Source organism: Mobula hypostoma, chromosome 25 (assembly GCF_963921235.1).
Source record: "Mobula hypostoma chromosome 25, sMobHyp1.1, whole genome shotgun sequence".
Classification (NCBI taxonomy): domain Eukaryota; kingdom Metazoa; phylum Chordata; class Chondrichthyes; order Myliobatiformes; family Myliobatidae; genus Mobula; species Mobula hypostoma.
The window spans coordinates 18,980,101-18,995,629 of record NC_086121.1 but is presented as its reverse complement, the minus strand read 5'-3'; the positions used below and the strand labels follow the sequence as shown (position 1 = coordinate 18,995,629).

The following is a 15,529-nucleotide window of genomic DNA, read 5'->3' as shown; positions in this document are numbered from 1 at the left end:
CCACCTAACCTTGTGTGTGTTGTTGATATTATTAAGTGGTTTGTTGTGCTGCTCTAGAGTTAACCACATTCTTTCATTTGGACCATGAGAGCTTCTAGGTTACTACACCAAAGGAGTGTCACAACCAGGTAAGATACTATGCAAATCCAGTACCAGTTAAGGATCTAGTGGCAATCAGGAATCACTAGATTGCTTTCAGGACTATGTTTCTGTCTTGCTCTATCCTAATTCAGCATTAGGATGTTGAGGCCAGTTTTAACAATACAAGAGTCTGTGAGCACTTAACTTAGCACAGACTATCGCCTATTTTGCTGGTCCACTGGCCACCGATTCTCACCTGCAGAAGCTCAAGTGAGGACAATTTTGTAACTTGTATTTCAGGTTCCTTGACATCAGTGCAGCATAAATAACTTATAGTTCCATGGAAACCTGAGGAACTGAACTGAATACATAAAAAATCATAACAGCGAGAGTTTGTTTATAAAATTATGAGAGGCATAGATAGAAAGACAGCTGGTATCATTTTCCCAGGGTCAAAATGTCTAATATTAGAGGGCACATATTCAAAGGAGGAGGAGGGAAGTCCAAAGATGTGCAGGACATTCTTCTTTTACACAGATTATGGTGGGTGCCAGGAATGTGCTGCCAGAGGTGGTGATGGGAATGTTTAGACAAGCAAATAAATATGCAGAGAATGGACATATATAGACCATGGACAGGCAGAAGGGATTAGGTGTCATTAGCTTGATGAGGTTGACATGACATCATGGGATGAAGGGCCTGTTCATGTTAGTATGGAGGAAGAGTTAATAGGTTGTTTGGAATGGGTGTCCCTTAAAGTCATTTTTATCAGCTGAACTAAATCTGGTCTCTGTTAAGCATATTCAGCTCTGACAAAGGGAATAGCAGGAAAAATGAATTGGTTTCCAGCATGCCACCATTCAGAAATCACTCTGCCTCCCAGTGTGGTGAAATATTTCTGAAGACTTCTTCGACCTGTTAATTTTAACAGGGCGAAAAGAACTGAAAAGAGGTGTTCCTCGCACGTCGTGTCATCACCTGGCATCGTAGGCAGCAGTCGAAGTATCAATCACGGAACCAATTTCTTTTCGAGTCTCAAGAAGATCCTAATCAAAGTGAAAGAGGTACATCAGAATCTGGTCAATTATCACTGTCTTACATGACATGAAATTTATTGTTTCATGGCAGCGGAACAACAAATGTCTAGGGGTTAGGTGATACATTAGGGGTGAGAAATACCAGGTTTTCGTTATGTAATTATAACAGCTTCACTGCTCCTTCAGTTAGTGAGCAACCACCAATCGAAAGAATGTAGGAACAAGAAGAAGCTATTCAACTTGACATTCTACTACCATTCTTTTTTCTGAATTTACAATTCAGTATAAGAGGACGATTTAATTAGCTCCTTTCTGTTGACTCCAGTTCCTGGTTGCTTGCTCTCCACAAGAGCTGAGCCAAGTTTGGGATTTCTCCGTATGAAACTTATGCAGAAACCAAAGTTAAATTGTTTAAATGACACTCTGGCAAATTGTAAAACTGAATTTAATAAATTTGACACCTTGTAGAGTCACTCAAGGAAATGGACTTTATAACTGCCTGATTATCCACACAATTCCTCTATATTAGGAAATAATCCATTGAGGCAAGTTGGATGGGCAGTAAATGCCAATCTCTTGAATGCCACTGAAGACGAATTGAAAAACAGAGTATTACTGATACAACTTGCTGTAGGAGAATTTGTATTAATTAGAGACTCGATGTGCAGACTTGTGAGAAAGAACCTCCCCTGAGAAGGGAAGTTGACAGGCGCTGAGGTGTAGTCACTTTCAACCTCAAGCAGGACAAGGTATATTCTAGCAAAGGCGAAGATATACACAGAAGTGAGAAACTAGTGAGTTTAATCCTTACTTTTTCTAGCTTTCTGTGGAGTTGCTCAAATCTTGAGCGCTCAACACGCAGTGTGTCAATCTGTTCTCTTAGCTGCCCGTTTTTCATGAGCTGGGTATTGAATTTCCTCAGTGCCTGTAAATTGAAAACAGTAGATTATTTCAGGGCAGTGAAGTCACCAGCTTTGCTTGACGCTGGCACCATGATCTCTCCTTCCACCTTAGCCCACACCACTAGGTGGCCTCCTTGCCCCTGCCCCACTTCCTGCTAAATTAACTGACCAGCCAATTCTTCCATGCTCTAGTTTCCTATTCTAGGCACAAAGTTCACAGGCGCTTGGAGTTAAAAATGCCCAGAAATGGTGGGGCCCAGGTGATGTGTAACAATATTAATAACCTTAGAACTAATTTCTCCTTGTTTCATGGAGATATTTCTAAAGGAATATTCCTAATTTGAACATTATTGCAAGCTAGAAAGCCCTGTACTTAATCTTCCTTTTGAATTTAATCCTGATAACTTGGGTTTCAAGATTCTAAGAAAACCAGAAATTCACAGTGGGATAAGGACTGAATAAGAACAGGAAATGTACCTTTAGTTTAAAAAAATTACAACATGATTAAAAGAGGCTTTAGTTCCACAGTGTCTCTCAATGCAGATCTGCACATAAAAAAACAGGAATCCTAGGTCTGTTGTTAACTGATCCAGAGTGTTCAGTAAGGTTCAAAACTAATAAGCGGAGGTAATTTGGCTTCACGGTTAAATATTAATTGCCAGAATTTCTATCAATTTTCTCTGGGAAATTAATTTTCAGTTGCTCTCCAGTCATCCCTTGTATAACAGCTGTCACAACTTCTGTGCAGTTCTCTAAACAATTGTGCCTAGGTCAAGCATGAAAGAGTCAATTAGAGGCAAACAAGGATAAGAAAAAGAGCAATTGATTCAATATGGGAATTTAAAAGCAATCCCACTCAAACCATATGGGGTTTATAGATTTCTGCTATTTGTGGTCTCAACAGCTTCTGTCATCTTTTAAGTTCATATCAACAATATTTGCCTCATAGCAACTAGGATCATGGAACTGTTACAGTACAGGAGGCCATTTGGCCCATAAAATCTGTGCCAGCACCATGAAGAGCCTGAAAGATTCCTGGCCTTTACCGACTTCTTTGTCATACTTTAAGAGTTCTTACCCTGTCCAGACGGTCCTCCATGATCCCAATGCTCTTCTTTAGGTGTTCATTCATTGCTTTGACATTAATACCTTTACTCAGCCCTTTCTTCTGCTCAAAGATTTTTTGCTCCAAGGCCTTTATCTGTATTAAAAGTATTTGAACAAAAAAGAAACATTTATTGATAGGGTAAGATTAAACCAAGTCAACATTGACTTACACCTACAGACACACACACACACACACACACACACATTCATGCAGAGATACTCTCGTTTCTGTCTGTGCAGACATAATGTATGTGACACATGTTGGTATCCTCAAACACACACACACACACACACACACACACACACACACACACATGCTCAAACACACACGTGTATATCCACACAGACGTAGAGATACACTCCCATGCACACACGCAATCATGAAAATCTGAAGTAGCCATAGAATATTAGGTTGTGTTTCTGTACCCACAGTTACTGCTATGACAGGATATTCCGTTGTGGGAAGAGACCCCTGTTGTTGAACCAAACACAGAGAAACAGGAGAATCATCCAAAAAGACTGACATTTCAAGAACACCAGCTCTAAAGCAACACTGCCTTTGGGTTGTTCATTAATAAAGTATTATTGTAATTGTATTGTAAAGCACGTTTACATGAAGCAAGTGAAGTGTGACAAATCTAGTGATTTTGTGATCAATGAAGTCAGCATGTAACTGAGCCACCGGGAAAAACCTCTGAGTTTATGCTCTAGGTAAGCCACAGTAGTTACACTTCACAAGCATCTGATGTGCTCATTGTTCACATACTGTGTGTGTGTGTGTGTGTGTGTGTGTGTGTGTGTGTGTGTGTGTTGGGGTTGGGAGAGCTAGGATTCACAATCCTTTCTGAAAATTGCGTGACCATTGACCAGGGCAAGGGCAGGATCTGTTTAGTATAATAACATATTCTCTGATTGCATACTATGTCCAGCTGCACGTGAAGAATCACACTGGTAAGATCTAGAGCTTTCCCGTATATGATACACTGAGGGATCTTTAATATCCAGCAGAACCAGTTAACCAGGTAGAGATGTAGTGTTCCTAGACATCCCAAGTTTAGAAGGCCTGACAGGCCCAGTTTCTGAAGCTTCTATTATCTGAGCCAAGCTACAGCAAGTCCAAATACATCAGTAGGGCCTAATCCCTTCCAAACTGGACAGTAGAATTCCCTGTAGAGTTGGTATTGATTGAACCAAGTCCTGATGATTGAAGTATTAAACCGATTTTGTGGAGCCAGGAGGATGTGGACTTCACCAACACCCACATCTCTCCCCCAGGTTCCTGCATGGATCCAGTTCAAGCTCTCCACCAAATCCTGCATCCCCTACCTACCTACACCCACAATATTCCAACGCCTTGGAACTGGAGTGGTGTCTGGGCTGCCCAAACTTGTGCTCTTTTCTGACATTGCTTTTCTGCTTTGGATAGTAAATCAGACAGTGGTCATTAGCTCAATCCCCCACTCCTGATCTTTCTACCTCAGAATACATTTGCACCGGACATTGTGTTGTCTCCTTTCAATGGCAAGTAGTAACCCACATCGTCACCTCCGCTTCCAGATCCTTGATTGTTTGCTTTTCATTGGCAATTTGTTCCTCCAGCTTCTCCCGGTAGCTCAGGCTGTTCTGAATACCTTCCATGTCCTCTTGGTCCTGCTGTCGGTACTGTTTGCTCTCGAAAAGCCCCAAGTTTAGTGTTAACTCCTCGCGATCCTTTTTCAGTTTTTCAATTTCTGCCCTAGCAAAATGAGAAGGATCAAAAGTCATTCGATTTGCAAATCAGTATAGGTACACAAACATCCCACCTCTCCTGGAAATTCCGGGAGTCTCCTGCATATTGATAGTGGCTCCCTGACGCCCGGAAATTATATACAATATCCCAGAAATAGATTTTTTGAGAAAGAGAGGGAGAGGGAGAGCAAGCAACCTGATTGGTCTCTCTTCGCGCTAAGAGTGGTCCCCAACCACCAGGCCACAAGGAAACGATATGATTTGGTGATATGAAACGATATGAAGCAGCTGCACCTTTCCTCATTCCCTGTCACACACTGTTGAATTTTAATGCACGCGAGGTCATCAGTGACCCAAGTCGTGCAAAAGAATGGGCCTGTGACCCATTTGTGAATGTCCCCAGTGAATCATCCATGTCAGCACGGGAAAAAGATCAACTCCTCGAGCTTGCAGAGAGACTTGGATAGATTGGAAGAATGGGCAGAGAAGTGGCAAATGAAGTACAATGTTGGAAAGTGTATGGTTATGCACTTTGGCAGAAAAAATAAATGGGCAGACTATTATTTAAATGGGGAAAGAATTCAAAGTTCTGAGATGCAACGGGACTTGGGAGTCCTTGTACAGGATTCCCTTAAAGTTAACCTCCAGGTTGAGTCGGTAGTGAAGAAGGCGAATGCAATGTTGGCATTCATTTCTAGAGGAATAGAGTATAGGAGCAGGGATGTGATGTTGAGGCTCTGTAAGGCACTGGTGAGACCTCACTTGGAGTACTGTGGGCAGTTTTGGTCTCCTTATTTAAGAAAGGATGTGCTGACGTTGGAGAGGGTACAGAGAAGATTCACTAGAATGATTCCGGGAATGAGAGGGTTAACATATGAGGAACGTTTGTCCGCTCTTGGACTGTATTCCTTGGAGTTTAGAAGAATGAGGGGAGACGTCATGGAAACATTGCGAATGTTAAAAGGCATGGACAGAGTGGATGTGGCAAAGTTGTTTCCCATGATGGGGGAGTCTAGTACGAGAGGGCATGACTTCAGGATTGAAGGGCGCCCTTTCAGAACAGAAATGCGAAAAAATTTTTTTAGTCAGAGGGTGGTGAATCTATGGAATTTGTTGCCACGGGCGGCAGTGGAGGCCAAGTCATTGGGTGTATTTAAGGCAGAGATTGATAGGTATCTGAGTAGCCAGGGCATCAAAGGTTATGGTGAGAAGGCAGGGTAGTGGGACTAAATAGGATAAAATGGATCAGCTCATGATAAAATGGCAGAGCAGACTCGATGGGCTGAATGGCCTACTTCTGCTCCTTTGTCTTATGGTCTTATGGTCTTGCAAATGACGGCGGGCTGAAAAGTATGTTTGACACAACATCTCTGCCGGCATTCTGGATCAAAGTCAAGGCTAAATATCCTGAGATAGCCACGAAAGCACTGAAAACGTTGCTTCCATTTCCAACATATCTCTGCAATGAATGCAACGAAAACTAAATTGCAGAATATACTGGACATAAGGAATCCCCTTCGAGTATCGCTGTCTCCCATCACCCTTCGATAGGACCGTCTTGTTGCAGGAAAACAAGCCCAGGGCTCCCACTGATTCAGCGATATTGATGTGTTGCAATGATTTTATGTTTTTACCGGGAAAATATGCGCTGTGTGTTTAATATCCAAACATTACTTAAAATGTTATGATGCTATTGACTTATAATTGACTTATCACCTATATTCTGGTCGTGATTGACACCTCCCCCCCCCCCACCCCTCGGTTGGCCACTCCACAAGAATATTGTCAATATTAAACCGGTCTGCGGTGCAAAAAATATTGGGGACCCCTGCTAAGTAGACCTATCAGTTTTCTCTGTGGGCGGGCTTTACAGTCGACCTCAAAAATAATGACAGTGTTGCTCGCTGCACTGTTTGCAACGGTGACTTTTCTATTGCCCATGGTGGGTGAAAATGTAAAAGACATGTTGAGGTGAGATTAACAGGTGTCATTTGTTCATTAGCATAGCTGATGTTATTTAAACTAGCTGCCTGGCTGCTAAGGAGCTACTCTATTGATGTCCTACGTGATGAGGCCAAACTCCCTGTAGACTTGCTTAAAGTTGTAATAGAATAAACATGATAACATAATATAAGTACATATTTTAATGTCACATTTTCTGCATATACCCAACTTGGTTTATAGATTAGACAAAATCACTAAACCAAGTATTACATACACCCTTAGAGGTTGACGGGGGGGAGGGATATGGGGTTGCAGGGGGCGGGGGTGCTACCTCCCTGAAATGGTGGTGATACCTCCCTGAAATGAGTTTTTGCAGGGTGGGATGTCTGGGTACAGCACAGGCCTGAAACAGATTAAAGCTCCCTTTATGCTGTTTTATGAAACAGTCCTGCATGGCACAGCTTGTACTAATCCTCCATTTTGCCCCAGCTTTAAAAGATCATCCACCAAAATCTGCAACACACAGAAATTTCTGGAAGAACTCAGCAGTTCAGGTGGCTTCTACAGCGGGGACAGATCCTGATAAAGAGTCTCAGCCTGAGTCGTTGACCCCTTGTTCCCCTCCATAATGCGGCCTAACCTGTCTAACCTGGATGAAATGCTGAATTCATCCTGCATTTTATGTGTTTTGTTCTGGATTTCCAGTATCTGTGTGTTTATTATCCACCAATCTCTTCCCACACTAACTCTGAACTTTTGATAATTTTGAATAAATTATATAAATAGAAATTTTGATAATTTCTATTAAAAATATGCTTCTACTACATAAATCCATTTGGCAGATCCACTCTCACATCCGTCCATTCTGTATGGGGTTCAAGGTCACAGAACAGAGGGTTACTCCAACCAGCTGTGGGTTCCAGCTGAAACTGAGTCCATAGAGCTCTCTCCTGGTGACACTTACCCCTGCTTCCTAAGCATCTCCTGTGATTCAAGCGTATAGGCCTGGCGATCTCCTTCCATGATTCGAAACTGATGCTGCAGCTTTGCCAACTCACTTTCCGCTGCAAGGAAACGAATAGGAGCTTCGAGAGCAGGTAGGGATACTTTCAAAGAAAATCTTGCATATATCCGATATTATTTCCCCACCTCTCGATAATTATCTAAGTTGTTATGATATTAACATTAGTGTGTGCTGTATCACTTAGGTCATTACCCTGATGAATATTGAAATTGGGCAAATATGTTTCTTACCAAGCATTTCCATGTGTCCATCACTCCCATTCGAACGATTACTTGATGCACTCCCACCAGGCATTGTATGCTTTTAGATTCTCTCTGAAACACAAAAATATCTTGAAATAGTATTTTGTTGAATAGTGGCTAGCTTACATCTTGTGGCCACATTAATTGATGTACAGAACTTTGAGACACAATCTATGTCCGGAAATTCTGTGATAACCTGCATTCCATGGCAACACAGGGAGCTGCACAAACTCCTATATTTGGGACCTGCAGTTAAGACAGAAATTCACAACATCCTATACAAGGCAATTTTTACATGGACTAGGCTCAGAGTCTCTTTAGCCTGTGGAAATTTCATGGACTGTCCAGTCCAGAAAGTTTCAGTATTCTTGAAACTGGTGTAGGTCGTTCAAAGGTGTCACTAAGCCAATGGGGATATACAGCCAGCCCGACAACTTGTGACTATGGAACTGAGCCACAAACTATGTAACATTTCCTGCAATGCCCATCGCTAGAGGAACCCGGTACTGTTGCAGATCTTGCCGAATTCAACAAGGGGCAAAAATGTGTCCATTTCTGGCTGGGCCATGTATATACTGTCCGTGGACACGATAAGAAGAAGTACTCTTGTAGAAAAATGAGTTACTGATCTTGAACTTACTATAACCTTCACTGGAGTTTGAAAATGAAGCAGTTAGAGGGAAAGTAGAGAAAAAGAAATGAATACTGAAAGACAAAACAACAGGAATTCTGCAGATGCTGGAAATTCAAGCAACACACATCAAAGTTGCTGGTGAACGCAGCAGGTCAGGCAGCATCTCTAGGAAGAGGTACAGTCGACATTTGAGGCCGAGACCCTTTGAAAGTATGAGAGTTAAGACTGTTGTGGTTGATTATGTGAAACTGTTGAATTTATACTTCAGCCAAGTCGTAAAATCAGTGAAACTGCAAATTTATACAAAAATTCAACGTTAATTAACTACCGAGTTAAGGTTTGAAAGATCATTTAAATATCTGTTTCAGTAGCTGTTCAATCTACTCCAAAGCCTGGGACAGGTTTTCTTTGGATTTTGTAAGTACGTCAACTAAAGAGCATACTTTATGATGTAGTGGAATGGAAAACAGAAGCTCAACACCAGAAGGTCAGTGATAGATGGGAGATACTAAATTGCAAAAATACCTTCTGAAAGAGGCTGATAAAAATTTAGTGATTAATACCAATAAGGGTAACAGAATAATTATCTGAAATTACCAGGAGAAAAAAAGCAAAATACTTTTCTGCATTTGTTAATTATCCAGTATTATTGAGTTTGCTGCACAGTCCAGAAGGCTGCAGTATGCTTGTAGAAAGACATGTTGCTCTTCAGCTTATGGTCCTAACCTTCGTTGGAGGTTGAAAGCACAACAGTCAGAGAAAAATAACGAATACTTTAAGTATGAGATGCAAAGCTGTTGTTGCTGATGATGTGAAAATGTCGAATTTATACTCGAGCCAAATCATAAGTTATATTTTTCCTGGAGCTTCTTTGGAACGGTGTAGTAGGCCAAGGACAGAATTCAAATAGGAGGGTGATGGAAAGAGGCATCTAGGAGCTTTGGCTCTTCCCTGTGGACTGAATAGAGATATTCTGCAAAATGATTGCCACATCTGCATTTGATTTCTTCAATGTAGATGAGGGCTTACTGTGAGCAGCAAATAGAAACACAGAAAATAGAAGCAGGAGCAGGTCTTTTCATTTGCCACAATCATGGTTGATCAACCACTTCAATATCCTGTTCTCCATATCTCCTGATTCCTTTAGCGTTAAGAAATATCTCCTTGAAATTATATTTAATAAATTGACTTCCACTACCTTCTCTCCAAGTTCACCACCATCTGAGTGAAGAAATTTCTCCGGACTCTCAAATCTAAACGGCATATCCCACACCTTGACACACGTCTAAGGTTCCAGAATCTCTGGCCAGAGGAAACATCCTCTCTCTATCTGCTATGTTCAGTCCTGTTACAAAGTTATAGGTTTCTATCAGTTTGTCTGTCATACCAATTCAATAACACTTTCAGTATGTTGGATGAACTCAGCAGGTTGGGCAGCATCAGTTAGAAACAATGAGTCAACGTTTCGGGCCGGAACCCTTTGTCAGGACTGAAGAATGAAAGATGGGGAAGGATTTGAAGAATACTTGTAGCTTCAGTTGAAAGACCAGTAATTTGAAAGACAAAGGGGTGGGGGAGGGGAAGCATTGACGTCACAGTCCTGAAAACAATGGGTGGTAGAAGAAGGAGGTGGAACCATAAGGGAGCTGGGGGAGGGGGTAGAGTGACATAGGGATAGGGGAAGGGAGGGGGAGGGAATTACCGGAAGCTGGAGAATTCTATGTTTGTACCAAGGGGCTGGAGACTACCTACTCGGTATGTGAGGTGATGCTCCTCCAACCTGAGTTTAGCCTCATCATGGCAGTAGAGGAGGCCATGTATGGACATATCTGAATGGGAATGGGAAGCAGAGTTAAAGTGGGTGGCTACCGTGAGATCCTGTCTGTTGTGGCGGACGGAGTGGAGGTGCTCGATGAAGCGGTCCCCCAATCTGCGTCGGGTTTCACCGATGTAGAGAAGGCTGCACCGGGAGCACCGGATGCAATAGATGACCCCAACAGACAACAGGGGCAGAGTTCCCCTTGTCCTCACCTACCACCCCACCAGCCTCCGGATCCAGCACATTATCCTCCGCAACTTTCACCACCTTCAACAGGACCCCACCACTAAGCACATCTTTCCCTCTCCACCCCTCTCCACTTTCCACAGGGATCAATCCCTCCACGACTCACTTATCCGCATGTCCATCCCCACGGATCTCCCACTTGGCACTTATCCCTGTAAGCATAAATGCTACACCTGTCCCTACACCTCAACTCTTGCAATCATTCAGGGCCCCAATTGAGACAACACTTCACTTGTGAGTCTGTTGGGGTCATCTATTGCATCCGGTGCTCCGCTATAGGAAACGTTATCTCCATGTCCACTCAATCTACCTGCCCCTCCCACCTGTCTTCATATCATCCATAAACTTGGCCACAAAGCCATTAATTCCACCATCCAAATCATTAACATACAATGTGAAAAGAAGTGGTCCCAACACGCATTCCTGTGGAACACCATAGTCACCGGCAGCCAACCAAAAAAAAAGCCTCCTTTATTCCCACTCTTTGCCTCCTGCCAGTCAGCCAATCCTTTGAACATCTGATGCTGGCCTACCTTAAGTCCATTACTGATTCTCTTCTTGATCCACTACAGTTTGCTTATAAAGCAAATCACTCAGTTGAAGATGCAGTTGACCTATGCCTTCATTCCATTCTTCAACATTTCGACTTCTCGAACACCTATGTGAGGATCTTATTTGTGGATTTTATCTCCTTCTTTAACACTATTGCTCTGGAGTTGCTCCATAGCAAGCTAACCCAGTACCTAAATAATGGGTATTGGCAGCTAAACTCGCCATGGAGAATAAACAAGGACGTAAACTAGTCTTTGAAGATTGGGTAGCTACAGTATAATTTCACTTCAGTGAGAGCACTTGTGGTTATTTAAATCCAAAAGGGCTTAAGGTTTTCGTTTGCGTTTAGAACTTTGCGGTCAACAAACCCAATACCATCACAAATAGGGCAAGAGCAGTAGAGTGGGAAATGGAGCCTATGTGGCTGAGGGGCTTGTTTCCTTAACGTTTTGCAGTTCCAAAGGTCACTACACAGGTATATCAGGATTTTGGAAACTCTAATCTTATAATTTCATTATAAGACTGTTATAATTTATTGCAAAGGGGATTTAATACAAAGGCAGCCGTTAATCACAGTACAGGCTCTTTGGCTCACAATGTTGTGCCAACCTTTTAACCAATTCTAAGATCAATCTAGTCTTCCTCCTACAGGGCTCTCTATTTTTTCTTTCAACAATATGCCTATCTACGAGTTTCTTAAATGTCTTATAAAGCCTCAGCATTACATCTTTGCTCTTATATTCCAGTCCTCTCAAAATGAATGCTAACATTGCATTTGCCTTCCTTACCACTACAAGTTAACTTTAAGGAATTCTGCATGAGGACTCCCAAGTCTCTTTGCACCTCTGACTTTTGAATTTTCTCCTCATTGAGAAAATAGTCTACTCATTTATTCCTTTAATCAGAGTGCATGACCATACACTTCCCTATATTATATTCCATCTGTCACTTTGCCCATTCTACCAATGTAAGCCCTTCTGTAGACCCCCCCCCCCCGCTATCTCACCACTACCTGACCCTCTGTGTAATAAAATCTCACTTCCCCCTACACTTACTTCCAGTCACCTTAAAATTAACCGTTCAGATATGTAAGGCATTGGCAAGAGTATGCCTGAAGTACTGTATACAGAACTGGTCTCTTTCTTTAAGGAAGGTTGTAAGACCCCTCACACCCTCTCCATGAACTGGTTGTTCTTCTGCCATCAGGCAAACGTTACAGGAGCGTCAAAACTAAAACCACAAGACTACTAAACAGCTTCCTCCCACAGGCAGTCAGACTGCTAAATAACTGCTCCACCTGACTCTGCTTTGGACACTTTTAACTTTCACTGGACACTTATAACTGATTTTAACTGACATGTGGCTGTTGTGTTTTACTATTTATTATTATGTTTATTATTTAGTGTTGCGTTTGTTATGTTATGATTGCACTGCCCCTGAGAAACGCTGTCTCATTCTGCTCTGCAGAGCTAATGTATGGTTAGAATACAATAAAGTTTTTTGAATCTTTGAATCTTTGAATCTTGAAGTGTATTTGAAGCAGTTTTAAGAAGATTTATCGGACTGGGGTGTGCTATGACTTGGTTGTCTTTTAAGGAATATTTGCTCTGCCTGGTGTTCTATCCACAGCAAAAGGGAATGAATGAAACATTCAATGGTCTTGGCAGACAGGATATTGACGTGATGCTTCCCTCAGTGACTATCTGGAACTAGGGTTACTGTGTAAAAGTTAAGGAATTACAATTGAAGGCAGAGATATGACATCTTTATCTCGCCAGTAGTTGTGATTCTTCGTCATGAGACAGAGGTGGGATCTTTCAGTTTATTTAAAGGCAGAGGTAGAAGGATTCTGGATAAGTAAGGGAGTGATGAATTAGTGCTGGTTTTGAGATTGCAATCGGATAACCATGATCTTATTGAAAAGAGGAGGAGTGAGCCGCCTAGTGGCCGATTCCTCCTCCGTTCTCGAGTAAGATTGTTATTACATCTGAAGTATAGGAAGATCGTATCTTCAGGGAGAGAGGGAGAAAGTTTAGGAGATTGGTCAGAGTTATTTTTGCTGCAGGATGGAAGGTGTTGTCAATGTCTACGGGAGACAAACAGCTTTGTAAGAATGATAGCGAGGTTCTGGTTATTAAAAGTAAGTGCCGGGGGTTAGCGCAAGTTCGGTTGTCAATTCACACCCATAAGAAAAACTGGATAGTGATCAAGAACCCCGAATATTTTCCCCTCCTAATGCAGCTACGCCAAGACCATGCCTGGGTCCCCGAGCACCGTTCGCCAATATTAGTTTAACTCGTTACATCTTCCGCGATGGGACTTCGAACCGTCCGAGTCCTTTCATTCAGAATCATTGAGCATTGGAGACACTTCCGAAGAATAAAACAACGGGAATTAAAGTTAGCAAGAACTGACGTTTATACTTGCTGAAGCTTCATTGGAATTTTCTAAATATTCCAAAAAAAAGTTTCAGTTTAGCAAGTTCCAGACTGGGAGAAATGGGAATTTCTTGTCTATTTGCAAATATTTCGGTTGAAATATGCTTGAACTATATTGAATTATGATGCATGAATCGCATAGAAATGGGTTAACGGAGATGCTGTTGGAATTGTTTATTAGATTATTGAAAGTTTGCAAATCGGAACAATCTAGGAGTAACCGGTAAGAAATGATTACATCCTACCTGGCGCACAGATTCGGCGAGAGTTGGAACCGACTCGTGTCCCAGAATCAGCAGCTAATTTCGACAGGAGACGTTGTTAGCAACAATCTCTAAGGCCGGAGGCACTAGCCAATCCACGGAAGCTACACTTGTTGGTGTCATTTTGGATACAATTTGTTGCGATGGCTACCTTAGCAGGAGCGCGTCATTTCTGGGCTGTGCAATTCCGCCGCGAGTTTCACTTTTCACTTGAGATCGCTGGCAGTTTGTTGCTGCTATTGCCGCTGGCTTTGCTCAGCGGGTCAGAGAAGGGTACATGGTAAACATTTCAAAATGGAAATTGTACGTATCATATCCAGTTATGAATATGGTGACATATTTATCTTTGTACGTATGCCTGTCTCATGTTTTGTATTTTGTGAAATCCATAGTTGACAACTCAGGTCTGCTCGATCATTCAATATGATCACGATTGATCGTTTGCCGCAACGCCTGTCTTCTGCATCAACCCCATCTGTAGTAGAGACCATGAGATATTGGAGCAGGATTAGGTATTTGGCCTTTCTAGTCTGCTCCACCAGTTAATCATGGCTGATCCACTTCCTTCTCAGCCCTAACCTCTGCCCTGTAACCCTTTATGTCCTGACTAATCAAAACTCTTATCAACCTCTGCCTTAAATATACCCAATGTCTTGGCCTCCACAGCCACCTGTGGCAACGAATTCCACAGATTCACCACTCTCTGGCTAAAGAAATTCTTCCTCATCCCTGTTCTAAATGGACGTCCCTCTATTCTGAGGGTGTGACTTCTGGTCCTAGACTCCCTGCCAGAGGAAACATCCTCTCCACATCCACTCTATCTAGGCCTGTCAACATTTGATTTGTTTCAATGAAATTCTTGCCTCATTCTTCTGAATTCCAGTGAGCATAGCTCAGAACTGTTCGTTGGCCCTCCTATGGTAACCCTGTCATTTATGGAATCATTCGCGTGAACCTTCTCTGAACCCTCTCCAATGTCAATACATCTTTTCTTAGAAGGGGGCCCAAAACTGCTCACAATATTTCAAGTGAGGCCTTTCCAGTGCCTTAGAAAGCCTTGCTTTTCTATTCTAGTCCTCTTGAAATAAATGCTAACATTTGTTGGAAACCACTGTTATTTAATAATACTTTTTATAAGACATGTACTTTTTAACAAACTTTTTCACACTCACTGGCAGAAAGCGGTATAGCAGCGAATCTAACGACTTAGCAGCTTTCTCGTTTTTCATTGTAGAACATTACACACATGCTGTAATTGTTTTAATTATGTAGTGTATTAACTAGTTTAGCACTATTTTAGGGATTTTCTTTATCTTATCTATAAAAGTGATAGGTTTTTCAGAAGTGCCATCTTTTATTCCTTTGTCTTACACCACTTAGCATTAATTCCCCTCTGAGCATCATTTCTCAGCTCTTTATTTAGGTTGCTTAGTATTTGTACCCTAAAATAAACTGAAATCTTGGAATTAAGACTTTTTGCCATTCTTGACAGCTGGAAGAAAGCTAAGGATC

The 15,529-nt window shown here is 41.9% G+C and overlaps 1 protein-coding gene across 2 annotated transcripts in view; it reads right to left on the bottom strand.

The window, feature by feature from the left end:
* Positions 1–14,064, bottom strand: part of odad1 (outer dynein arm docking complex subunit 1) — a 31,286-nt gene extending 17,222 nt beyond the window's left edge. The window contains exons 1-7 of one of the 2 annotated variants that reach the window (XM_063033369.1): positions 14,000–14,064; positions 8,054–8,137; positions 7,764–7,863; positions 4,673–4,862; positions 3,099–3,221; positions 1,930–2,043; positions 1,060–1,127 (exon numbers count right to left, since the gene is read on the bottom strand). In XM_063033369.1, the coding sequence (XP_062889439.1) occupies positions 1,060–1,127; positions 1,930–2,043; positions 3,099–3,221; positions 4,673–4,862; positions 7,764–7,863; positions 8,054–8,117 (659 nt within the window). In that variant the 5' untranslated portion in view covers positions 8,118–8,137; positions 14,000–14,064. Of the gene's footprint in view, positions 1–1,059; positions 1,128–1,929; positions 2,044–3,098; positions 3,222–4,672; positions 4,863–7,763; positions 7,864–8,053; positions 8,138–8,824; positions 8,904–13,999 lie in introns of those variants that run through there. The other variant, XM_063033370.1, reaches the window with a different exon arrangement.
* Between the last annotated feature and the right edge of the window lie 1,465 nt (positions 14,065–15,529).